Source organism: Trachurus japonicus, chromosome 24 (assembly GCF_045865225.1).
Source record: "Trachurus japonicus isolate A0001 chromosome 24, Traja_1.0".
In the NCBI taxonomy this organism is placed as follows: domain Eukaryota; kingdom Metazoa; phylum Chordata; class Actinopteri; order Carangiformes; family Carangidae; genus Trachurus; species Trachurus japonicus.
This window is the reverse complement of record NC_140930.1, coordinates 9916305-9942789: the sequence shown is the minus strand read 5'-3', so window position 1 is coordinate 9942789 and position 26485 is coordinate 9916305. Positions and strand designations below refer to the sequence as shown.

The following is a 26485-nucleotide window of genomic DNA, read 5'->3' as shown; positions in this document are numbered from 1 at the left end:
GATGGCCGTCCGGTGGGGTCAGTGGGACACCTGTCACCTCAGCAGCCACTTTTACAATCTGTCATTTCAATATGTCACCTGAGGTTTCAGGAAATTGAGATGTGGATTTTTTTTTTTTACTCAGTCTGACAGGTTTTAAAAATTTGATTAATTGAGAAAGTAATCAGCAGGTTAATTGGTATCTGAGATTGTTAGTTGCTGCTAATGGCATTTTACTAGAGGTCAATACAGATGACTCCATAGAAAACAGCAGTACAGCTGAAATTTGTATTTAACATTGACAAAAATCCAATAGATTATGAGGCTTGTTATTGGTTAATGTCCTGATGAGTTCACATTCATCAATGCACTGTTTGTGTCGTGCTGGTGGACAGTGAAGCATAACTTGGTGTGAAACCAGATAATCCCCTTAGCTACTGATTTACCTCCCTGTCTGACAACCAAGGACAAAGCCAGACAGAGTTTATGTCGCAGCTCATGTTGGCACAGCCGACCCCCTTTATGGAGGGAGTTTTCATTTTCCCCTCCTTAACCTTTCTTTTTGTTTGTTTTTTCTTCATTTTGTTCGAATAAAAGAGCATAAAAATGGGATTAGAAGAGACTCAGGATGAACGAGTGTGTTTGAGAAAACAGGTCGAGGTCGAGTCGGTGGTCTGAGCGTAAAACCATCACGTCTGGGTCTCAGTAAGAACCATAATCTGCTGCAGCCAAACATAGCATCTCGTCAGGTAACAGCTGCATTGTTTGATGCAGCAGCTTTACACATGGGACATTTCTCACATGCAACAGATCCACATGTCATGAGATGTCATCACCTCGATCTTACCTGCACAAATCCTCCAGTTAAACCACAGTTTTGCACTTTTTTTTTTGTTACATCCAGGCTGTTTCCCTGCACAAGCTAAACTACAGCTCCCTGCCTCCCTGCTCGCTCCGTGTGTGATGATCTGTACATTGAAGTCGCTGCTGTGGGGTAAAGCTGATTAAAACCTATAGTGTGAATTAACAAATCACACAAGATTAATAAAAACACACAGTATCTAGTCAGCTTAAGGCTCCACACGCAGGGATAAAAAAACAGTCTGCAAGTCATTTAGCTTTAATTAACTTTCACTTTGAACACAACTCTCTGTGTATCCGTGGCCTTTGAACTCCATGATATCACATCAGGTTCCCTCACATCCTCTCCTCTCCAGCTTCTCTTCACCTCCATCCTCTTCTATCTCCCTCTTTCATCTCCGAATCCTCGGGTTTCAGCGGCTGCGTAACTCAAGAGCACGTCCGGGCAGCGGAGCAAAGTTACAGGACTCTGTAGTAACAGTGAAATCGATTTTTGTACCATCGTGTGTGTGTGTGTGTGATGTTTGTAGAGGAGCTGCAGGTGTGAGGGTTGTTGTGCTGTGGTGCATGTGTCAATATGACCTTTTTGTGATCAATATTCTGCCTTAAATATATTTACACACACACACATGCACCTTGATATGTTTTATGGCTGTAGTGTCACATGAGTTGTTTTATCCACAATGTCACCTGACATCCTCCTGTCTTTGTGTTTCCAGAGGACGTACACGTTGATCGTCGAGGCCTGGGACTGGGACAACGCTACACGAGGCAGTAAGTCCTGAACTCAACACACACAACATCCCACTCAGTGCCGGGGTTTGTGTCCTACAAGCTGCATCTAGACAGAGGACAAGTTCCTCAGGGCAGACAGGACTTTATTCATCAGTGTATTTTTATTTTATAGAGCGAATCACCAACTGTAGCTCACTCTCTAATGAAGGTTAGCTACCGGCTGAAGGCTATGTGTTGTTTTTGTTTAGATATGTGAAACTTGTTGTGCTGTTATGTGTATATATTCAGTGAGTGGTCATTGTAGATAACTATATAAAGCCTAATTAGAGAATATGTAAGTAGTAAGAACTCTTGGTGCAACACATAAGTTTCATACCTTTGCTTTGAAATTGCCCCTATCAAGTGAATACATGTTTTTAAAAAGTAGTATTATTATATACATAAAATAAAAATAAACTTTCTAGTAGACTGTGTCTTCTTCAGATAGATTCATCATGTGACACACATTGATTATAAAATATCTGCAGAAAGACAGTTTAGACTAGGGATGCCCTGATTGATCTTGTGCTGATAATTATCATCTGATTTACATTAAAAATACATAATAGTTAGATCAGAGTTGCCCCTCAACTTCTTCACTTCATCACTACACAACAGACCAAACTAAACAACATGTCTCAGGTGTAGAACTTCTACAAAGTGTGTGAGACATATAACATTTGCCATTTGCCATGCATGTTAAAAATGATCAGTATCGGCAGTGGATCCACCATCGATTATTAGTATTGGTATCAGCAGTACAAAAACCCCAATATTGACCCTACAAGTTGGCCAATGGGATTTTGGCACTAACCATGTAAACTGATGGTCATTTATGTATTAGAAATATTATTGCGTCATGATTAAATTCTGGATTCTGAGCCTCTGTGAGAAGACATCTTGGTGCTTTATATTATCTCTGTAGGCAGCAGGTAGAATATATGCTGTTCTCCATACTGCTTCCTCCTCTATAGAAGTCGAGCCTTGGTTCTTCATGGCTGTGGCGCTCGGCGCTGACCAGCTGTATCCTGTTTTCCTTTGCTTATGTCCGCTGGGTGGACTCCTGGACAACCCCCTTTTTCCCGTCTGAGCAGTAGCTCAGTCTGGGAGGAAGAGGACCCACTGAGGACTGAAATGTCTGTGTCTGTGTGGCTTTGATCTGTATGGACTCGATGGCATTTTTTACACGAGTCCTGAATACCTCTCTGTGCATGGGGCTTGAATGTGTCCGTATACGCCGTCCGTCCCATACCGTCCGTCCCCCTGTAATCCAAACCTGCGTGGTTATTTATATGAGGTCATCACATCCTGTTTTGTCCATAACATCAAACGCGTTTCCACTTGTGCGTCCACACAATGGAGAAGAAATAGATTTTGACATCATGGCTCTTTTGATTAGACTGTTGTGTCGTCTCCTGTTTCTCCAGTAATTGTGCACATTTCAAGTAATTAGCTCTGATGTTTCTGCTTGATACACTGTCAGTTACTCGTCCGGTTGATTTCCTGCCAGCGAGAAGCACTTTTAGTCTCGGCCAAGTGGCTATAAAGAAGAAAAATTTGATGTTTTCTGGGTGTAAAGTGTGACGGATATAAGAAAGACACATTCTCAGCTCAGACTGGCTCTTTTCAGCGTGAAGCCAAACTTCTGAAAACTCAAACTGACCTGTTTGAAGCCAGCTTGTTGTGCGCTGTGTGTTGGTGTGTGTGGTTTCTTTCTTTTCTTTAAAAAAAAAAAAAGCTGAATTGAGCTGCTGTCAGGCCACAGGCATCAGCTGACTTCAACCTTAATGTCACGGGTTCAAGGAGCAAAGGAACAAACGCTGCTTTCAACCTCTGAGCAGGACGAGGACTCGTACTCGCAAACATCTGGGAGGTCACAGTGACTGAAGCTTTTACCTGACACACCACCTGTACAGCTCTTCTTCTTGTTCTTCTCTTTATAAAATCAAAACTTGACCTTTTATCTTGTAAAGCACTTCCAGGTAATCTACGTACATGATTTGGTTCTTTACAAATGATATTGAATTCAATTTGTGTGAGGCCTTTAAAGTTGGATCAGTGCTTCACATACAGTTCCTATGTCATTGCCTTTTTTAAAGAAAAAAAAAGTTTAAAGTTGATTTAGTCCCGACAGTCTGCTGACTGTGTTTCCAGTGCCACGTTATGTTACGTTATAATGAGTCTAATGAGATCCATGCAGGGCGGCATCAGGTATCAGGAGAGGAGGCAGAGCTGAGCCTCTGGACTCTATTTATAGGGCCTGGTGGTGATGGTGTAGTGGAGGTTTTGGTATGAAGTGGTGTTATGTGATGGAGCTGCTGCAGAAACCTGGAGATGATGCCGTTTTATCCTTCCCCCTCATCATCACATTACAACAGACTGTGTTTTCATTTCAGAGTTATGTCGAGTCGACTCTCTGATGTGATTTTTAGTTAAATATCCAATGGCACCGAAACCTGGACGTCCACCAGACACAGAAACCTGCAGGTTCACATCCTGAACATGTGGTTTTTGGATAAATTTGGTTAATGTTGAGGTGTTTCCTCTCTGGATGAGGATGGATCCCTCCTTGTAGCTCCTAATACACAGCATTTAGACCTGAACGAACAGTTCAAGGAGTCATATTTATAAATCTTCATATATTTTGAACAGTTTTTACAATAGAATCATTTTCGATACAGTACAATAGGTGTCAGACTGACAGACAGAGATGTTTACAAAGTGATATTACATTCCTACATGAAGACATAACTCCTTAAATCCTCCATTTTTGGTAGTTGAGGGTCTTGGACGTTGGTATTTTTGCTGTTTGAATGAGCTCGACAGAAGAGCGGTGCGATCAGGAAAGCATTGGCTTAAGTTGGATATGTTTCTACATGGTCCTAGTGCCTACATACAGTTTCTCCTGTTTTGGGGGGACTCTGTGTTTTTGCAGAGATGTGATATCCTGAGTAATGGGTGGTCATGTAAGTAACTGGAGGTGGAGACGCACAGTAATCTGTTGTGCGTTATAGATGCAGTGTCATGTTTCCAGATTTGACTGGACTTGAGCTTTTATCCGCTCTCCTTCTTCCTCAAACAGGACGAATAATTGACATTGTGTATGTATGAACCGACATTGCTTTGAACCCCCTGAGGTTTTCCATTGTGCACAAAGAGAAATAAGATGTTGAAATACATGACTGTGTGTATCTGTCGGACACTGACTGACGCTCGTCCTGGGACCTGAGTCAGCAGCAGCCGCCTCGTGTCTCGTCCTACGTAAGAGTCGACCGCCGCGCCGCGCTTGCTCGGTCTGGTCACCGAGATTCCTCACCTCCAGCGTCACGTCCTCCGGTGTGCCTCCTCTCCCCCTTCCCCCTTGTGTCCTCAGGAAAGGCAGCCGGCTGTTTTCCTTGTGTTTATCGAGCAGGAAGTGGAGTGGACTCGGTGGCCGGGCTCAGTGTTTAGACACCGAGGTAGCAGAGCCCGGCTTGGGCCCGCAGCCCATTGTTCTCTATCTGGCAACTGCCGGGGGTTATTTCTGTTATTGTTGCTTAATTCTGTCTGACATTGTGTCAGTCCCCAGCAGAGGAAGGTGTGTGTGTGTATGTGTGTGCATTTGTGTGTGTGTGTGCGTTCCTGCTTGCTCACTTCACTTCAAAATGTCCATGGTGCATTGCAGTCCAAAGCCGTGGAAGAAAAAGGAAATCACAGACCCCCTATTTCCACAGAGATTGTTTGCCAGCTTCGATCCCACTGTGATAAAGATTGCTTTCTGTCTGCGAGCCGGCGCTGCAGAGAGAGAGCGCGCCGCGGAGGCAAACGGTGTTTAATGCAAGCGTTTGGCGTGCGAGAGGCTAAATGGTAGCATCCTACCTCCCGGCATGACGGTGCACGCACAGAGCCGAGGGGACGCCGGTAATGTGTGCCGTCACCAGAAAATGGATCAATTTGCAGACGATGAATTTCAATCGCATGCTTAAGATTCAGCCAGTACTTTCAACACACACACACACACACACACACACACACACTCAATGTGATATCAAAGCGTCTGTCTGCTGAATAACAATGCACTGTTTTTTGCAGTCTGGTGAGGCAGTGACTTTACAGCAGAGTAAAGAGAGTTCACATCATTGTCCACTGTCAGTGTTTCAGATAAGTACATTTTATCATCACACTAAATGCCGTGGCTGCTGGAAAACCTCTGAGCTGTGGAGCCAAACAGCAGCTGACGGTTTGTGAACCTAAATAATCACGTTCATGAGCTGTGATTTATTTGTTTGTTTTTACAATTTTTTCAATCAAGATGAAAAAGTTACACTATTGGTGCTTTTCCACTAGCACGGCACGGCTCTACTCATTTTCTTTGCTTTTCCACTTGTACCTGGTACTTTTTTGTTAACGCCTCAGCCCTGGTTCCAAGCGAGCCGTAGCGATACTATAACGATAGATTTTTTGTATTTCAATAATGACGCCCTGGGTATTTTTTTTGCCACTTATACCAATCGTCCTATATTTGTATTGAAAACCGTCCAGTAGTGATTGGCAGCTGATCAAATGGGGCCTCCCTAATTTCAATAACAAGTTGTGAACACAGACAAGTCATGGCTTTTTAAACTGAAATGGTGAACTTATTAGAAAACACTCAAAACAACTTTAACTTTAATTTGTCGACCTGGTGGACATAAGCTCAGCATTTCCTTGGTTTTAGCTCCATGTTTGGTCTCCACCACCTCCTGGGGGAAATATCTGCTGTTTGGTGGCGAGTACAGGTTTTTGGCTGAGAAGCAGCTGGTTGCTTGGTTGAATGACTTGTTAGATGTGATTGTTGTCAGTCTGGTGGGTGATGTCTTCACCTTCATGGAGACACCAACTGCAGCAGGAAGCACCACTGAGGCAGATTTAAGTGCTTTTGGAAGATTTTAGGACAGTACATCTTCATGAGGGGAAACTCCTGACTGGATGGTTTGGAGATGGTCTGGTTTGGTCATGGATTCTTCTCAGTGCTGAACTGGCAGCTTACAGGTGATTGCCTGAATGCCTTTACGTCAGGCTGTGATTGGGTGACGACTTGAATGAGTTGGTTGGACCTTAATGACGGTAGAAAACAGAGGTTGTGATTTGAACGGTATGTGCAAAAAGATGGTCTTACTGACTGAGACTTCAATTGTCATTGCAGGGAAACCTCACAGTGTTGCTTTAACCTCTGGTCTCTTACTCAAACCACTCATAACCCATGAATCAAACAATTAGACTGGTTTTTCCCAGGATTCAGACTGTCCTTAAACCCTTGAGTAGATTGAGGCCTGTTTAAACTTAATAGACCACTATGGAGATCGTTATAAAGACAAATAAATCTTCATATGTTTAATTTTTCATGGGGAAGAGGAAATGATACAGATGTAAACAGACCAGAATGTTCACTTGTGTCTTTGTGTCGTCTTTGTTTCAGACGAGGAGGAGCTGCTGATCGAACGCAGCATCCGCGCCGGCATGATCAACCCCGGCGACCCCTGGCAGAACATCATGCACGACGGGCCCGTGGCTCGCCTCGTGTACCGCATCCGGGTCCGGTGCGACGAAAACTACTACGGCAACAAGTGCAATAAGCTGTGCGTCCCTCGAGACGACTACTTCGGACACTATCGCTGTGAGCCGTCGGGGGCTCAGGTGTGTCTGGACGGCTGGATGGGCCCCGACTGCCGGATAGGTGAGCCTCATCTTTCAAAGTCGTATCAGTTTCCTCGCTATTTCTTAAATGATATATCGATAGTTATTCAATAGAAATGTAAAAGATTGATGAACTAAAGTCAACACTTACAAACATTTGCTGATTTTAACTGTAAATTTGTCAGTTTTTGTTTTTACTTTTAATTTTAAATATGGCACCTTTAATTCTGTGAAATGGTAATTTTATGTTTATGTATTACATTTTAACTGGACAAGATTTTGCAGTCAATCTGAAAATATAATCAGTAGATTATCTAATTAAAGAGATCATTAATCACTCATGTATTTGTAAATCTGTCGTGTGCCAAGGGATCAGACTATTTGCTGTAATTATACATGAAGTTATGTTATTAAAAGCCTGTATGTTACTTGGTCTTTGTCCAAGTGCCATTAAGGGACGACGGTGGAGGTGGAGACGCAGCTCGTTGATGTCAACATGCAGCAGCGTCGGTCGGGGTCGTGGGTGCTGGTGGGTGGTGTCGGAGAGAGTGGGGGGCCTCCATAAATCACCCAACTGACCTTAGGAGACGAAGGGGTGAAAAGAGGGAGGGGGTGGGGGGGAGTGCAGAGAAGTGGGGCTGGGTTGCTTTTAAGAGGGTGCAAGTAGGGAGGGGAGGAGGAGGGCGGTTAGGGGTTAGTGTTGTACATGCAAGGCTGTAAAGTTGTCCCCCTTCCTACCCCCCCTGGTCAGGGTGCCATGAATTCTCACGTCTTGTTGCACTTGTTAGAAAAGATGGCAAACAAACAAGCTCCTCCTCCTCCTCCTCCTGTTACCTCTGCACCGTCACCTCCTGTCAGAAAACGTCTTCATGAGACTTAAATGAGACTTAAAGCAGAAGTAAGCGGAATTTCTGTGTTAATATAAGTCTTAAATAGTTCTATCTTCCGACAGCAATCACTTATATAGAGTGTTTGGTCTGAAACACGGGTCTGTCAGTCACTCTGCTCTGCTGTAAGCCGAGGAGAAAACTTTCCTTGTATCCTATAACCTTTATCCAATGAGGAGAGAGAACGGCATAAAGGGGCGGTCCTCTCTGTGTGTGCAGCCAAGGGATGCGCGTGAATGTGGTGACGTAGGGACGAGGGCGGGGACTGCTAACTCCATCGGCTGACAGGAAGTTAGCCAAAATGACCGGATCGCTTACTTCTGCTTTAAGTATCAACCTATTGTTTCTCTTTGTGTTCTCGTTTTTCTCCAGCGATCTGCAAGCAGGGCTGCAACCTGTTACACGGCAGCTGCCACGTCCCTGGGGAGTGCAAGTAAGGTCATTTCTATCTTTCATACTGAGAAATGTGACTTTATGTTTTTCTGCAGGATCTTTTTATTGTATTGTTTTTTTTCTTGGGAAACACTCTGCCTTGATATTGTTCATGCACCTTGTTTTTTCTTGGTGGGGAGGAGGAGGAGGAGGAGGAGGAGGTTCTGCTTGTAATGGAAAAGTCCAAAATGCAGCTGCAGGGATGTTTTTTAGACCTAATTTCGTGCAAAGAGTGATGGATTTCCAAAGCCAAACGGAGGCACCTTCACTTGTCGGAGCCTGTTGTGTGTGTGTGTGTGTGTGTGTGTGTGTGTGTGTGTGTCAGCCTTTCCTTCCCTCGTGGGCATCTCCACCTCGGTTCAGAAGAAAAGGGCAACGCCATGCCTGCCTCCTTGTATTTTTAGCCACCCCGAAATCCTCCGCAGAATACCAAGCATCTCGTCGGCTCGGCCCCGAAAAAAAAAAAAAAGGAAAGGAAAAGGGGGGAAGAGTTGTCTGTCGGTCGGTGTGTGTGTGTGTGTGAGTTTGACCACTGTAAACGTGCTGGGAATTGTCATATCCCCTCCCCATCCGCATTGCAGTCCTCCTTGAAGGGCAGGGGGCAGCGCAGGAAATGAATATCCCACTGTGTTATGTACATTTCCCAAAGTGGAAACCAGAGTTAAGATAATGTGACGTGGGATGGCCCCCGATGCTCCACGTTTTCAGGATGTGGTACATCCCGTCATCATTCGTTTAAAAAAAAAAAAGGGGAAAAAAAGGAAAACCCACCTTCCCCTCCTCCTCCTTCCACCTGCCGGATGCAAAGAGACACTTGCCTGCCATTATTAGGTTAAAGGTTTTGACTCGGAGCCAGGGAATAACAGGGGGATGACCAGTTTTAGGAAACTTGATTTTTTTTTTTTTTTCCTGTGTCTTCCTCGATCAGCGGGCTGCATCCTTATTCCAGTCAGCGGACACAAGAGGGAAGAGGCTTATTCTTATGAAATGTCAAGTTGCAGTCAACAGGAAAAGTGTCATGAATAGAGCAGCGGCAGTAAAGACTTCTCCCTGCAGCCGCATGAATTTAATGAAGCCTCAGGTCACAGAGAGCTGGCGTTAAATCCCCTCATACCGTCTCCTTTCTTTCCCTTTTTTATTCCCCCCACTGTTTTTATGGGCCGAGCCCCTTTTTTTTCTTCACCACTGGCTTTTATTTAAGAAACACAAAAGCTGCTACTTGCCCGCTGTTACGATTGTGCATTCAGGCTTTTTTTTTTTTTTTTTCATTTTTTATTAGCAAACATTTCGACTTGTTCTTGCATATTTGTCAGAGGCTTGCCGTGTCCCAAGGATGACTTGGGTAAGAAGTGTAGCACGCTTCTTCTTTTTTTTTCTTCTTTTTTTTTATTTGTTCACTGCTCTGAACATTTTGCACCTTTTCCAACATGTCAACGTGCCCGAGTGCAGGAATCCGGAGTGAAAAGCAGCATCCTGCCTCCACATGTAAAGGGTTTGATGAGTCATGATATCAATAGGGCCAAAGGATTAATCTCCTGCTGTTTGATTCCTTCGAGCTTTTTTCTGTTGTGTATATGTGTGTGTATATGTGTGTGTGTGTGTGTTATCACCGCGACGCTGTCAGACCCTCTGAAGCTATAATCATATACAGTGGGAGAAGCATGACAAGTATTCCCCACTGAACCCTCCGCCCCTCCACCTCTCCAGCCCCCCGAGAATGGCAGAGATTTCTGAAGGCCCTCTCTCTCCGTCTCTAGTCTCTCGTCTCTCGTCTCTCTAGTCTCTCGTCTCTCTCTTTCTCGGTGAGAGGCAGCGGTGCCGTCTGCGAGAAGCCTCAAAATAGCAGTCAATTGACAAGACAGCTGGCTCGACGACACCGCAGCCTTGGAATAGCCGGGTGCTGTCATGAAGCTGCAGGCGTGTGCACATACAACACTGTAAACACACCGTCGTCTCCAGCCACTTGCACCCAGAGCCACCGTGCCACCATCATAGTCCGCCCCCCCCCCACCCCACCACCCACCAGGACTCGAACCCCCCAAGCACGGAAGCCGCTGGAAGTATTCTTAACCCCTCCTGCCCTGGAATGTCACCCTCCACCAAAGCCCCCTTTTTATATCGCTCCCTGTTCAAGGCGGGAATGCAGCGCCGTTATTCCACCGCCGCCGCTCTTTCTGTTTCTGTTTCTGTGTGAAAGGTGCAAACAGTGGGAATGGGCGGGTTCGGGTTGGGAGAAACTCTGTTTAGACCTTCAGAGAAAAAAAAAACAAAAAAAAACTAAACAATACAGGATGATCTGCTTTCAGAAAACAGGAAAACCACAGGATTGTTTATGTTTCACTGATTAAATGGAACGTCACAGATCAGGCGTCTTTTGTTTACGTCTTTAATCGGGGCAGAAATGTTGTCCAAGTCGACACTGGAAGTTTTTATTTATTTATAAATAAGAAAAGATTGTATCCTCCCTTTTTAATGAGTTTCTTTTAAAGTTGTCTTGTCATTTCAGAGCAGAAACCACAGTCATGTTGAGGCCTAGTTTTTTTTTGTTTGTTTTTTAATAAATCCACTGAACTTTTCCTTTAAACCTGATTCAACAGAGAACATGAAACATTTTTCAAAGCATAAGAACATAGAAATAATGTCCAGCTGTCATCGCATTTACATTAATCCGTCTGTCATTAAGTGCTTAGGGGTGTGTACCGTGTAAGAAAAAAAGCATTATGAAGAAGGAGTGGGAGCAAGTGAAGGGATTATACAGGACGGGAAACCATGATGAATGACGGCTGCTGTGTTTGACAGGTGTAACTACGGCTGGCAGGGCCAATTCTGTGATGAATGCGTGCTTTACCCGGGATGCGTTCACGGGACCTGCAACATCCCCTGGCAGTGCAACTGTGAGAGGAACTGGGGTGGCCTGCTGTGCGATAAAGGTATGGTATATCTTTTTTTTTTCTCCTCTTTCTTTTTTTTTCTTCTTCTTATTCTTGGTTTTGTAATTTCATCACCTCCCACATAAGTTGCTGGCACAGACCTCCTCACTTTGATCCCGCACGTCGCCTCCGGCTCCAGCTGCCTGCGTTTGATGAGTCACGGGTTAAAAAGCTGCTCAGAGAGAAATAAGTGAAAAAGAAAAGGCAAAATATCATCACGTTGAGAACGGTAACAGTCGAGCCGCTCACGCCTTCATCGGCGGACACGGTGGTCCCTCGTCTGCAGCGTTGCTCTTTGATTAGTCAAAAACATTGATTATTATCACTTAGTTCTACAGCATCTCCTATTTGCAGATTTGGCCACTTTTACTTTTCGTAAATGACATCAAACCTACATTTTGTGGCTTTTCAACCAGAGATTTCATGTAGGAAAGCAATGTCACATAGTCACGAATCACAATGGGCATTTTCCATATGATTTTACAGTTTGTAGACTCGACAATTAAGAAAACTGATCATCTAAAGAAGGATATTTTGCCTTTTCTTGCTTCAAAAATGAATCAAACACTATTAAAATTGTGTGAATATATGTATTTTGCAAGAATGATTGATTGAAATGATTGATTTATGCATCAAAGACACAGCATTCATTAATAAACATAAGGATGTGTTCGAGTTTAAAAATGAATTTTCAAGAGACCACCTTCACCTGAATGGTCTCAACTCCTCATTCTCTCCCTGAGACGCTGAGGAAGAAGTAGGAGAAGAAGAAGAACAGCAGCTGGATAGTTTTACTGCCTATGTGATCCGAGCAGCAGCGCAGACACTCGATCCCCCCACATCCCTTCGTCACCGAGGGCTCTTCAGGGGATGAGAACGGGTCCTAAGATCCCGAGTGGAGACAGATCCCTGCTCATTTATTTACCAGCCTTTAGGGTGACCTGGCCTTTAGCCTGAGGGACGCTGCTGCAGGGATCAAGTAGGGTTTAGTTTGAGCGCGGTGTGGAAAAAAAACTGAGGAAGATGACGCATTTCTGTGCGTATTTGTGGATATGATACAGTACATACGGTACTCATATATAGCTGAATGAGAACTGAAAGTGAGACTGGTTTTAACACCTGGCTGAGTCCTGTAAATACCTCCACCACAGCAGAGTGGTCGAGAAAAGAGCTGACGGCTGCCTTCAAGTTTCCAGGGAACTCCACCTGGATATATCAGACGGTTTTATAGTGTGTTTATATGAGCGTATCTTTGTTTCTTATGATTCCACTGCTAAGTTATCATCTTAGCGTACTTGTGATTGCACCTTTCTGTGGTATTGTCAAGCTGGGGTGAACGATATTTCGTTTTTTTATGTGCAAAGTGCACAAGAAACAACATTAAAGGAGAATTCCGGTCATTTTTGACCCCTAAATCATTGTCCTGATGGTCACCCAGTGTTGTGGGGAGCAAAAAATGTGACCTTAATTGATGCAGGCAAACCAGAGTTACGCCATGGTTACCCGGCGCTAGCGATAGCGACAACGCTAAACGATTGGGGCAATTCTTTCAACCACAACAAACACTTAAAAAAACATCAGGTATCTATGGTACATGTCTGGAATCCTTACGATACACCACTGAACTCATATAGTGGACAGTATAAACAGTATAAACTTTGTGTTTTTGCATGTAGTCACTCACCTCAGATAGCCGAACTCTGAAACGTCCTGGAAAGACATTACTATCCGATCGCAGAGCGCCTGCTCTCCCCGCCACAGAAACAAACACTTTTTCCTTGTTGTGATGATTTCTTTACAAAAATAAACGGTCGGAGATATTATGGACATTACCACTGCACTGCTCCACCGTTTATTTTTAGTCACGTTTTTTGCTCCCCCCAATACTGGGTGACCATCAGGATTTAGGGGTCAAAAATGGCCGAAATTCTCCTTTTAAAGAAATCTCGATTTATGAAAATGACAGCAGTCTCGATAGAAGTCAGGATACAGGATGATGGAAGAAAGCGTCTCACTTTGTGTTTTAACGAGCTGTAACTGGAGCTCAAATCACAGCGTCACACAAACACACACAAGGTTTGTAAGGGAGCAGAAGAAGCTGCACATTGCCACTCATGATGCACGGGTGCAGCCGGGCGTCTGACTGCTGATTATAAACTCAGTCTCATCATCTCTAACTGTATCTTCGTCCTGGTCTCTCTCAGATCTGAATTACTGCGGCCGCCACCAGCCGTGTGTCAACGGAGGAACCTGCATGAACACGGAGCCGGATGAGTACTACTGCGCCTGTCCACAGGGCTACTCCGGAAAGACCTGTGAGATAGGTGAGAGAGAGACGTCGAATCAAACTAAAACACTTAAGTTTCAGTTCCTTATTCCCAATGTTACCTCCGTTTCATAAAGGGTTTAAATGCAGAATATGTAGGAGTTTTATTCATTCATTTTTATTTTTTTTTCTCTTTTTATTAAGGTTCAAGCAGACCACATATTATCCTTTACATATAATTTCCACAGAACCATGCATTCATTTATTTTTTGTAACCGTTTACCTGAGATAACCTTTACTTCCCGCCCTCCCGTCTCCAGCTGAACACGCCTGTGTGTCCAGTCCCTGCGCCAACGGGGGGACATGCCACGAGGTTCCCACAGGGTTCGAATGCCAGTGTCCGCCCGGCTGGGACGGTCTGACCTGTGCCAACAGTGAGTCTCTGCACCGCTGCCGATCATCTCACACACACACACACACACACGCCCATGTCTCGCGTCCTGGACATACCTCGTCACGCCTGTCTTTAAATGAGTGTGTGTGTGTTTTCTCAGATTTGGACGAGTGTGCGTCCAGCCCGTGTGCTCGGGGTGGGACCTGCATCGACCGCGAGGACGGGTTTGAGTGTCTGTGCCCGCCTCAGTGGGAGGGGAAGACCTGTCAGATAGGTGAGTTCTCTACCGCAGTATATGAACACAGACACACTCATTTTTATGTTTAATCATTTTGTTTTTTGGCAAACAGTCTTTTTCTAAAACAAACAAATGTCAATAAAAGTCGCTCGCTGCTCTGGATAATTAGTTAAATTTGGCGCACAGCAACCTGAGCCTCATGGCCAGAGTACAACCTGTCAATATCTGGGACGAGCCGGCAGCTGCCCCCACACCTCCGTGCTTTTTTTTTTTTTTTCTTCCCCTCAATGACTTTATGAGCTACTAGTGTGTCTATATGCGGCTGTTTGTTTGTCGCTGGTGGTGGCGCTCTCTCGGTTTCTGTATCGCGGCCCCGTCCCCGACAGGCGGACGTGACCGGCTCGAAGCCAGGAAATGGATTACGACTGGTAAACAAAGTTGGGGTGGGGTGGATGGTGGATGGCGGAGAGCGAGCGTGCGTGCGTGTGTGTGTGTGTCGAGGAGGAGATCGGAAAGAGATCCCAGGAGTTCAGTGTCGTCTTACCAGCTCAGATCTCAGTTTACAGGCGGCTATTGGCCTCCTGTCTTACCTGGCGATTGGTGTGTGTGTGTGTAGGGGGGGTGTTGGGTTTCAGAGAGAGAGGACAGGTGTGTGTGTGTGTACAGCAGGACTCCCTGCGGAGTAACCCCCCCCTCCACACACACACACACACACACACACACACACACACACACACACACACACACACACACACTCCACACACACTCCACCACCACCACTCCTCTGAATATTTGAGCAGCAGTGGTTTTCTTTGTTGTCACACTTGTGGTTGAACGTTCACGAGTGAAAATGAAAACATTTTTTTTTTTTTAATTTAATGTCAACTGCTGTTTGACACTGTATAAAAGCTGTTGTGGTTGTTATGGCAACAAAAGGATTTGGAAAAAAAAGAGAAGGGTCTCGGAGAGAAAAAATGTTCTATTTGATGTTTTACTCTTCACTGAAATATTCATCTGTAGTGAATGAAATAAAGATGGAGGTTGTGAATTAGACGCAATGTACTATTTTCATATTTGTCCAGCCTCTTTAAACAGCCACAGGAGACACTGTGCAGCAAATAAACCAACAATAAAGTGTAAAATTGTGGAGGTGCCCTTTTGGTGGGTGAGGGGGGGGCATTTCGTTTTGCTGCTCCCTCTGCAAGATAAATTAAAATTGTCGAACCCGATCCCTCTTGATAACTTTGTTAAGATTCTTAAAACTAAGGAACTGGAAAGGCTCTGTGGCTGTTTTATTTATTGAACTATTGTTATTTATTTGTATTACTGCTTGTACTTGTAATTTTTCTGCCTCTTGGTCGCTTTTGAAAAAGAGATCTATATCTCAATAAGCTTTACCTGGTTAAATAAAGTTTTTTTTTTGTTTTTTTTTTAAGCGCTGGTTAAAAGCCCATAGAAGTAAACAGAGCTGCTTCTGTCACTTCTAACCAGTGAACATGTTTGTCAGTAGCATGTCGCTTCATGATGTGGGCTCAGCTTTGGTGTCATTTCTGTCATTGTTGTGTTTTTTTGTGAGGCTTCAAAGGCTGAGTGTCTGTTCTCCCTCCTCCTCCTCCTCCTCCTCCTCCTCCTCCTCTGTGCTTCCTCCCTCCCTCCTTGGTTTTTTTTTTTTGTCTCAATTGACGGACTGGGTCTCCTTCTCACCTCCTGCCTTCACAGATACAAATGAGTGTGCAGCAGGAAAGCCCTGTCGGCACGCTCACTCTTGCAAAAATTTGATTGGCGGATATCACTGCAACTGTTTTCCGGGATGGTTCGGACAAAAGTGTGACATGAGTCAGTATTTCCTCCTCAGAAGTCACTCTCTGAAAATCATCTTTTCCTCCTTGCTGGCCTCCCCCAACCTCCACCCACCTCCCTCTTTTTTTATTTAACTCCCTTCACTTCCTGGAAACACAACATAGGTGTTTTTTAGCGTCACTTCCCTCACATGTGGTAACCCGCTCCCTTTTTCCCCCTCGTCTTGGCTGAAACTGAAGCTCCAGCTCTGCAGCAATCATGACTCAACTTGCATGTCCAATTCCTCCCTCTGGATCCACTGCATGCCCAGTTACAATCTACCAGGTCTATCGGGCACTTCCTTGGCTTCACTAGTTACTTCTTTTTCCAAGCTTTGACTTAATCTGTGCACATCTTCCATTGTAGATATCACCTAAAGCAAAAGATGAAGCTATATTCTGCACAGGAATCAATTCCTACATGGAAACTTGGCATTTTTTTAATGTTAAATACCTGTGTCCTCTTCAGAAATCAATGGCTGCCATGGTCAATGCCTGAATGGAGCAACATGCAAGGTACGGAGGATTTCATTTGAATTTCAGTTTATGATCTGGACGCTATCTGCAGCCTTTGACTCCTGTATTTCTGTTTTCTGCCCCAGGAGGGTGAGAGGAGTTACCACTGTCAGTGTCTCCCGGGCTTTGTGGGCACTCACTGTGAGATCCAGAGGAACAAATGCGACAGCGGACCGTGTCAGAACAACGGCCAGTGCCACACAGTGCTGGACGGCTTCGTGTGCGAATGCCCACCGGAGTTTGGCGGACAGCTGTGTGAGGTGAGTCTCAGGTTCCACATGTACCCCACAGTAATTGAACACACACACACAATGAAACAATGGGGCTCGTGCAAAAACATTTTTAAACTTCTCTTACTTTTTTTCTGAGAGGATTTTTTGCCGGATTCACCAAATTCTTTTAATCAGGAAAGTGTCCGTGACCACAGACTTTTTAGACTTAAGACTTTATCTGGACATATGAAATAGAACAAATACATTTACATATCTCTCTTAATAGGGAGGAAGATACGGAAAATGTGCAGGTGAGGTCGGAAACCTGAAAGGCTTATAGCATGACCTCACCTTGACCTAACAAATAATTTAAACAAAGTAAAGAAATAATATTAACATACCTTGTGCGAGGTAGAGAAATAGAAAATGATGATTTTTAATTAAGTAAATGATAACAACACTAAATAAAGTTTTTATGTCCATGACCAAAAAGAACACAGTGCACGATGTAGTTATTACTTAATTTTCCAGCCCTTCAAACATCAGTAATTTACCCTTTATCTATTATAATCAGCAGATTAGGGGTTTTGAAACCCCTAAAAGGTGGTATTAAAAGTCGATTGACCCCTTTTTCACCGCCAGTCAAGTTTGACTTTCTTGTTCACGCTGCTAAAACAGATCCGGCACATTTCATCCCCAGGGCTCGATGCCCCCGACAAGGTGTTAAAGCCTTTGTTTGAGATGCTTCCATCTGTGTCATTACGTGTTTTTCAAACTTATTTTTGAAGCTGCTGCTCAATCTTGCGAAGTGAAAGTTGCTGTTTTTCTGGTTTAGCAGCACCTGACTACAGAGTCTGTGCTCGGAGGTGTTACAGCAGGAAAAGGGGCAAAATTAGCAGCTTCACCGAGCTGTTGTTTATATAAATGGAGATTGATAAAAACCTGTCATTTGAATGTTAATAGTTTCCTTTTTCATTGCCAACAAAGGGCAGATATTAGTGACATATTATATATTATATTAATGATATTAGTTGAATGTCAGTAACACAGCACAATGTAAAGAAAGCTGTGTTGAAGCTCTGGGCCGACCACTGTGATGATAATACTGTGTAAAGATTATTAATACTCACTTGGCAGCCATTTGGATTCTGGAAAACACACACACACACTTGTAATACCATGCTAATGCACAAACTGCAGTTACCATTACAACACTGTGATCCCAGCCAACTGTCCATAGCAGACTCCTCAATGAGCCGCATCGTTGCTGTGATTATCTAAAGGTCGTGTTACGCTCTCCGTCAAGTCCAGCCCAGCTTTTTATGGCAAACTTGTGTTGTAATTCAATTTTTTTTTTATTATTCGTTATTACATATCAGTGTCCCGGCTGCAGTCGCCGCTTTTATATTTGAAGTGTGTGTTTGAAGCTAAAGTAGGTTAGCAGTGAGGAAACCGACACTCCACTGCATCTCTTGGGCCCTGAATGGAGGACATTGCTGGTCAGGAGCCAATCCTGATTTAGCATCTCTACTATAAATATGAGCCTCTTTGAATGAGGTGACGCTGGATTTCTGCCCACATACTACAGACCTCTGATGCCTGCTATGGCACGGTGTACATTCCTGCCGTGCAGTGCCAAAAACCACGACGCCTCCGGCATCATATTTCTCTGATTAGATCTATAAAAGTTTGATTGTGTAATAGCGCTCTGCCCGATCCCGACTTGATTCATGTCTTCAGGAGAAATAAGGGCAATTTGGGTCCCGGTGGAAATACTCAAGAAGGCACCACACAGAGAGATCGAGATGAGATGTATTCTCTTAGTTCAGACAAATTTATAAAAGATTTGATTTTCTACTATTGGATGGAAGTTTGGTTCAGACCCTCATCTCCCCCATTGTCCTTTTTATCCAATCATGTAACCTATAAAGCTAATCCACTTTGTGTTTTGTGCTAATTAGCAACACACTAACCTTAGCAGCCATGCACTTTTCTTTTCTTTACTTGGTAGCATTTTGTTTTTAATGTGTTGACTCAACAATCTCACTGCAAAGTTCACTTAGTAGGTGTTGTGGAGCTTTTGATCATATCGCATGAGCTTCAAAAAGAAAATGAAAGCATCAACTCGAATTTGCTGATGAACCCTTTTCCGTTGCTCCTCGATGTCTCCGAGTGCATTTGCATTATGAAGATCAAGCGATAGATGAAACCAAAAGCTACTAAATGGACCTCGTGTTGAAATCTCAGCTGCCGCCGTTTCTCCGGTTACAAATCAACCTCGTCCTAAAAAGCTGCTTTCAAAGTCGATAAAAGCGTAAAAAAAAAAAGAAAGTGCGACTTTGGTTTCAAATGGAGCCGAATGAAAAGGAGGAAAGCACTTAATGATGAGTGATGTCTCCAACATCCTGTAATATCCGTGTTGTGAAAGACACTAACGTCACTTTTAATGACACCAACAACAACAACAAGTCTGTTTTATTGCAGAATTTATTTGCGGTCGTCCACAGCTGCATTCTTTGACGTTGCCTCCGCCACAGCTGAACTCCCGTCCTCTTGCTCCTGCAATGAAGAAAAAAAACAAAAAACAGTCTAGGCTGCTCTGAGCCACGCCACAACTACATTAATGTGCTGAAGATTTATAGACACACTTGCCCCGAGACGCGAACCCCCCCCTCTCCCCTTCCCTTGACCACACACGTGCTAAATGGTAAAGGGGGGAAAAAAAATAAAATGTATCTGGCCCTCGACACTTAGGGTAAAATAAACAGTGTGTGACCACAGGCTTCACGAGCGCGTTGCCCTACGCCGACTCCTCTGCTCAGCTCCTTAAATGGCGAAAAGGGTGCAACCCAGAGTTTATGCCCAGCCGGCTTCTGTTTACACCAAGTGAGAGATTTTCACTCCGACCTCTGCATCGCAGCGCGTGGAAATGGCAAAAGATGTCACCACCACACACGGCCTCTCGTCCAGTCCTCCTCCTCCTCCTCCTCCCTGTGTCACGGTGGTATGACGGATGATTTATCATTATTACATTATTCGCTGTGGCTCTGCGGGATGTTGGACCAGAGTCAATATTTGCCCCTAGCGACGGATGGCTCATCATTCTCTCTCCTGCTCAGTTTCACTTTCCCTCTCCTCTGCCAGGCGTCTTGTCTCGGAGTAATCTTTGAAGATTAAGCGGGACAAGAGATGTAAAACCAAAAGCGTGGATCCCCTTGATGAGCTTAGGGGAAAGTTTTCTGAGGCTTACTTCACTCGTGCACTTACCTTACCATTTGTTCTGAGGAGCAGCAGCGGTTTGCGGCGGCGGTGGCGGTGACGGTGGCTTGAGCCAAGCTAAGCCTCTCACCTACAGACATGAGCTCTCCTTTCTCCGCTGCTCATTTAAATTCACTTTGCTTAATTGGCTGTCTTTTCTAATCGCCAAAAAGTCACTTCAGTAAAGTGATGCTGGCTCCACACGGCTACTAGTCTAGTTTTATATCGGCTCTCTTCGGTTTCTGCAGGTCCCCAGCTGGTCTCCCTCAGACGCCTGCGATCCCAACCCGTGTGAGAACGAGGCCAAGTGTCACAGCATCTACCAGGACTTCTACTGCGCCTGTCCCGAAGGCTACGAGGGGAAAACCTGCGAGCGGCTCAAAGAGAGCTGCCAGACGCCTCCGTGTCAGGGTGAGTGGAGCCGCACGCTGCGTCACGATGTGTTGGGAAGAAAAAGAGAGAAAAAGCTTTTATTATTATGTATTTAAAACCAATATCTCTATTTTCCCCACAGCGATCGACAGCTGCACCGTTGCCGTGGCGACCAACGATTCGGCCGGCGTGCGACACATCTCCTCCAACGTCTGCGGCTCGAGAGGACGCTGCATCAGCAAACCGGCGGGCAACTTCACCTGCGTGTGCGACCCGGGCTTCAGTGGCATCTACTGTCACGAGAGTGAGTGGAGAGATTTTAATTAGTGTGAAGTTGGACAAAACTTTTTTTCAATGAACGATGACGTCACTTTTTTAAAAAAACATTTCAGATATTAGTTTTTGGATGATGAAATTACGTCTTTCCAATTCAGTGAAAATTGTATACACAACACATTTTTCAACACAGTTAAATCCTTAATGTGTGGTTAAAATACATTATAATATTAATGTTAAAACCATTCACATTAAAGAAAGTTCTATACACATAATTTAAGGTAGCATTAAACATATCTAATGTTGATATACTGTATAATAATTAGAGCTGTCAATTGATAAAACAAACAGGAGAGCTTCAGACAACCTGTAAACTAAGTTAGCTGTCAACTTGACTCTTAGGCGTGACTTCGTGAGTTCTCGCGAGACTCCGCGAGACTTTCTATTATAGCTCCGTTCACAAACATGTCCGCTTGCTTGAAGTAAACGAACCCCTCAGTGTATATTTAAATAATAATAATACATTTTCTTTAGAAGCGCTTTTACAAATGCTCAAAGACACTTTACAGTTTAAAATAGAAGGAAACTATAGCCCCAGGTTGAATTTGCCCGGAATTGTCCTTTAATAAAGGAAACATACTCTTGACTTAACAAATTACAGTTAAAGTTTTTTTTCCCTTTCCTCCTAAAGTTTTACACCCTTAATTATAACAGATAAACAAATAAGGAGGACACATATAGAATAAACACTTACTATTTCCACATATTTTGTTAACAAATGGATAATAATGCAAAAAAAGTTCTCATATACAACTTGTAAGTGCTCAAACAGAACTCAATCCATCGATGTAACCTCCTCCACTTTACTATTTCAGATATAAACGACTGCGTCAGTAACCCCTGTAGAAACGGAGGGACCTGCATCGACCTGGTCAACTCCTTCCAGTGCTTCTGTCCTGACGGCTGGGAGGGACGACTGTGCAACCACAGTGAGTTCATCGGCCCCCTCCCCTCCTCTCCTTCTCCTCCTTCTACAGCATTTTAAACCCCCCCAAAAAAGTCCCATCTGCTGCTGTGTGCTCTGTTTCTTTGCGCTAAATAAAAATAAATCCTCCCTCCCTGTCAGACGTCAACGAGTGCAGACACAACCCCTGTAAGAACGGCGGGCACTGCGTCGACCTGGTGAACGACTTCTACTGCGAGTGCGCCGACAAGTGGAAGGGCAAGACCTGCCATTCCCGTGAGTTATGTCGACTCTGTGTTAATGTGCGTGTTTATGTTCATATCTCACAGTGCCTCCTGGACTCCACCGTGACATACATCTGTGTATGTTTTGACACCTGACGCACGGTTTCAACATGTCGGATCACACAAATCAGCCTTGTCTTACTAATTTAGATAACAGCACACTGAATTAGGAGGGTGTGTATACGAATACGAATATGAATTACTTAATTAATCCCCAAAGGGAAATGCATTTGTCTGTCAGCTCATCACCATTCGCAGAAGAATCAAAAAGCCCGATGGCTGTAGGTACAAAGAATCCTCTATGTGTGTCTATGTGTGTGTGTTCTTACAATACATGATCTCAGTGTTGGTTTCTTTTCCGCGCCAGGTGAGAGCCAGTGTGACGCAACCACCTGCAGTAACGGAGGCACCTGCTACGACCATGGAGACGCCTTCCGCTGCGCCTGCCCATCCGGGTGGGGAGGCAACACCTGCAACACAGGTGAGTCTTCAGACTGACGTGCATAGGAATCCAAAGAAAAACCTAAGTTTGGGATCTGCCAAGTGTAAATATCACATGTTCATTATCTTTTTCTTTCTCATCTTTTTGTTTTTTCCTTTACCTTTCTCATCATTGTATACAAATGAACAGATGTATTATGTTTAAAGGAAAAAACTATAAAAAGATAACAGCACAATAAGCACAATATGAACTCAAACCCCTTCCACCCTGTCAAGCCCTTATTTCCCATACAGTATACTGCACTCATGCATTCTTGTATATATGAATACACAAAGGTAAAGAAATATATATACATACATTGAGTATATACACATATAAACACATATATACTTAATTAGAACAGAACCCAAGCACACTGGAGACGATTTACACACCTTTGCTGGAAGTAATGGGTAATGTTTACACTGAAAATGGAGGAGAGAGAGTGGTTGAAAGCAGGGATAGAATAAGAGTAAAGAATTATGTTCATTATCTTTAAGATAACAAAGAGAAAGAAGGAATTACAAACAATGTGTTCAGCTTTTTATCTTCTTTGTGTTCATGTCTTCTGGGAAGAGAGGCCATGTTTTTGTATATCGTAACTTTATGATTTTTTTCTATTTCGCTATCTTTTTAAAACAAATCTAGCTAGGTCGATAGCTGCTGAGATGTTTCTCCAGCTGTCTGTAATGTCCATCTATGGGCCAGTCCTATTTTAAACACCGAACCTGTTTTAAATCCAGAGACATGAGCGATGGCTTCAGAGGCCTGGGAACGACCCATATTTAGGCTAATAGATGCTAAAGCTGCATTAAAAGCCTGAATAATATTAATGACATTTTCAAGTGGACTGTCCACACAGAATGTGGCTCTTAAATCATCTCAGATTAATTCAGGTTAAGGATTTTTCTTCCATGGTACAGTTTACATATAGAATAATCAAACTATCCATCGTTATCGTAAATAGATGACGTCGGTTGTGTCCGGGTCTCAGTCAAATGCATAAATCAAAAAACTTTAAGGGGAAGTGAGGTCAGAAAATGTCATGCAAAGTTGTGTTTGAGTTTTCCTGCAGCACCATAAACATTTCATGCCTCACTTATTGTGTGATGTTTTGTTTTTTGACAGTGTTTTGCAGCTTTGTGATCTTTGGCTCTTTCTCTTTCCACAGCCAAGAACAGCACATGCGCCTCCAGTCCTTGTTCCAACGGTGGGACCTGTGTGGGAGGAGGAGACGCCTTCACCTGCATCTGCAAGGAGGGCTGGGAAGGCCCCACTTGTGGCCAGAGTCAGTTCCTCTTCATCACTATTCACACATCTGACACACACACAAAAAAAAAACCCTAAAGCTCTTTGTTACGATGCATTTCGAGGCAGATACACTCTGTTTTAAAGGGATAGTTCAACATTTTGGCAAATTGGCCCATTGCCATAATCGCTATAGTCATAGTAGTAGGTTCGTTACCTTTATTTTTCGGTGCAAGCTATTTTGAGAACAGCGGAGCAGAGCCGCGAGCTGCTCAGAGCTACGCTACGGAGGCTCATGGGATTTCTTGGTTTCCCTCATCAAACTCATCAAATACACAATCGAGCAACTCCAAAACGCTCTGGTGGACAAGTTGTGACCTGCACATTCACCACGCTATGAGATAATAAAAATCTAAATAAAAATAGCTTATACCGACAAATAAAGGTAACAAACCTACTGCTATGACTATAGCGATTATGACAATGGGCCAATTTGCCAAAATATTGAACTATCCCTTTAACAGTGTTTTGAGGAGTGGGCTTCTTTAAACTGTACGATCACTGAGTCTTTTCCCCCTTTTTCTCCTCAACAGATACAAACGACTGCAACCCTCATCCGTGGTGAGTATCGTTTCCTGCCCCCTCCCCATCCCTGACCCCAATATCCATGTCCCTGCCTCCCTCATCTCCACACTTCACACAGACCTCACGGGGGGTGAGGATTGAGGCTGGGGAGTGGGAGGGGGGGGGGGGGGCTAAAAGCAGTGGAAGTTGTGCTTAAATCAAGCCTCAAAGGGGCATCTCTCAGTACAGAGGGGAGGGGGGGACTGATTGAATAGGAACAGGGAGAGAGAGAGAGGTTTTGGGGCTGGGGCTGGGGTTGGGGTGTGGGGGGGCAACAAGAGTCCCACCTACCCCATGGTGAATGCAGGTGGGGGGTGGAGTGCTGAGGGGGGGGGTCTGCATGTCCATTCTTCCCGTGCAACCTGGGCGGGGGTGAGCGGGGCTTTGAGGAGGACTGGAGGAGAGGCATGATGAGAGGAGGGGAGGGGAGGGGCCGGACACGCCTATTAGCATCTGAAAGGTGGAGGCTGGTATTGATGAGATGAATTGAGCCTTGTGACCCCCACCTCCACACACACACACACAAACGATGTGGCTTTGTCGCAGCTGGAATGGATGCAGCTCTTGTGCAGCTTCATCTAACAGTTTTTTTTTAAAAATATACATCTACATCTGTCCTTTCTCTCTCTCTCTCTCTCTCTCAGCTACAATGGCGGTATCTGTGTGGACGGAGTGAACTGGTTTCGATGTGAATGCGCTCCTGGTTTTGCTGGACCGGACTGCAGAATCAGTGAGTATTGATACGAACATCGCTTGATCACTTAACGTGTTTTTCAATCCAGTGCAAAAGTGCAAAACCTCCCAACTTTGCACATATAAAATCAATACTCATTTATAAAAAAAATTTAAAAAAAACCTAAGAGGATGCGAAGATGGAGCCAAGGAGAAAGGGTGCAGTGGGGGTGGACACATTGACACCTAAATGCAAGACCAGGACGCCGCCCTCTCCCTTTTTCTCGGTCCTTTAACGCCTCGGGGGGTCAGAGGTCGTCCCTCCTCCATACTCACACAGTCACACAAACACACACTGAAGACAAATTACCCAGTGACCCTGAAATTCTTCTTCTCCGCTCCTTTTGTTTCGGCCGGATAGCGTTCACCTTTGCTGTCAGGCCTGAATTTGAGAATTCTCATCCAGGCCGTGTTCATGTGAAATCTGGGTGACAATGGTCGGGCTCCTCAAAAGGTTGTGGTGGAGGGACACATGTCTTTCAAAGAGCTGGTCTAATGACAGAGAGGTTGATGATTAAACATGTGCACTATTTATGTGTTGTTAATTTGCTTTGCCTTTGGTTTTTGGTCTTGACTGGCTACTGTTTCCCCCATGGGATCCATCAAATAAATCTGGGCAGCCATGGGTTGATTGACCCAAAAGGTCATTAGATTGATTCCTTTTGGGGTTTTTTTTTCAAAGATTTGCTTGATTTCTTGTGAAATACAGTTACATTTTACTATTTAAAGACTCTTGAAGATCTCAAGAACAGAAAAATGTGAATGTTAATTTGTGATTTATGGCTGTGCCTCAAGGCTATTGTAGGTACAGTGCCTTGCAAAAGTATTCATGCCCCTTAAACTTTTTCACATTTTGTCACATTACAACCACAAACGTAAATGTATTTTATTGGGATTTTATGTGCTAGACCAACACAAAGTAACACAGTTAAGTGGAAGGAAAATTATATATGGTGTTAAAGATTTTTTACACATAAAATCCCAATATAACACATTAAAGTTTATAATATGACAAAATGTGGAAAGTTGAATACTTTTTCAAGCCACTGTATCTTTAAAAAACGAGCCAGAAGAGGGGTTGGTGAATTTTTAGTCGCAAATTTACGACAAAAAGGTGAGTTTTTTTCTCACCATCTAGCCCCAACCACTATGTCAGCATATAAACAGATCCACAGAGGGAGAATATAAGAGAAGGCGAAAATATAAATCAATTAGCTAGCGGCTAGCAAGGAAGCTATTGTGACTAATTTATGCTAGCATGCTC

General features: G+C 44.0%; 1 protein-coding gene across 2 annotated transcripts in view; it reads left to right on the top strand.

Annotated features, from left to right (window-relative positions):
- The window catches only part of jag2b (jagged canonical Notch ligand 2b), a 47556-nt gene that overhangs the window by 18237 nt on the left and 2834 nt on the right, over positions 1 to 26485 (top strand). The window contains exons 3-20 of one of the 2 annotated variants that reach the window (XM_085770242.1): positions 1560 to 1614; positions 7052 to 7309; positions 8529 to 8589; positions 11388 to 11518; positions 13723 to 13842; positions 14105 to 14218; positions 14339 to 14452; positions 16136 to 16252; positions 16724 to 16770; positions 16857 to 17030; positions 20489 to 20651; positions 20755 to 20916; positions 21764 to 21877; positions 22015 to 22128; positions 22504 to 22617; positions 23789 to 23905; positions 24459 to 24486; positions 25134 to 25219. In XM_085770242.1, the coding sequence (XP_085626368.1) occupies positions 1560 to 1614; positions 7052 to 7309; positions 8529 to 8589; positions 11388 to 11518; positions 13723 to 13842; positions 14105 to 14218; positions 14339 to 14452; positions 16136 to 16252; positions 16724 to 16770; positions 16857 to 17030; positions 20489 to 20651; positions 20755 to 20916; positions 21764 to 21877; positions 22015 to 22128; positions 22504 to 22617; positions 23789 to 23905; positions 24459 to 24486; positions 25134 to 25219 (2089 nt within the window). The remainder of the gene's footprint in view (positions 1 to 1559; positions 1615 to 7051; positions 7310 to 8528; positions 8590 to 11387; positions 11519 to 13722; positions 13843 to 14104; positions 14219 to 14338; positions 14453 to 16135; positions 16253 to 16723; positions 16771 to 16856; positions 17031 to 20488; positions 20652 to 20754; positions 20917 to 21763; positions 21878 to 22014; positions 22129 to 22503; positions 22618 to 23788; positions 23906 to 24458; positions 24487 to 25133; positions 25220 to 26485) is intronic. The other variant, XM_085770243.1, reaches the window with a different exon arrangement.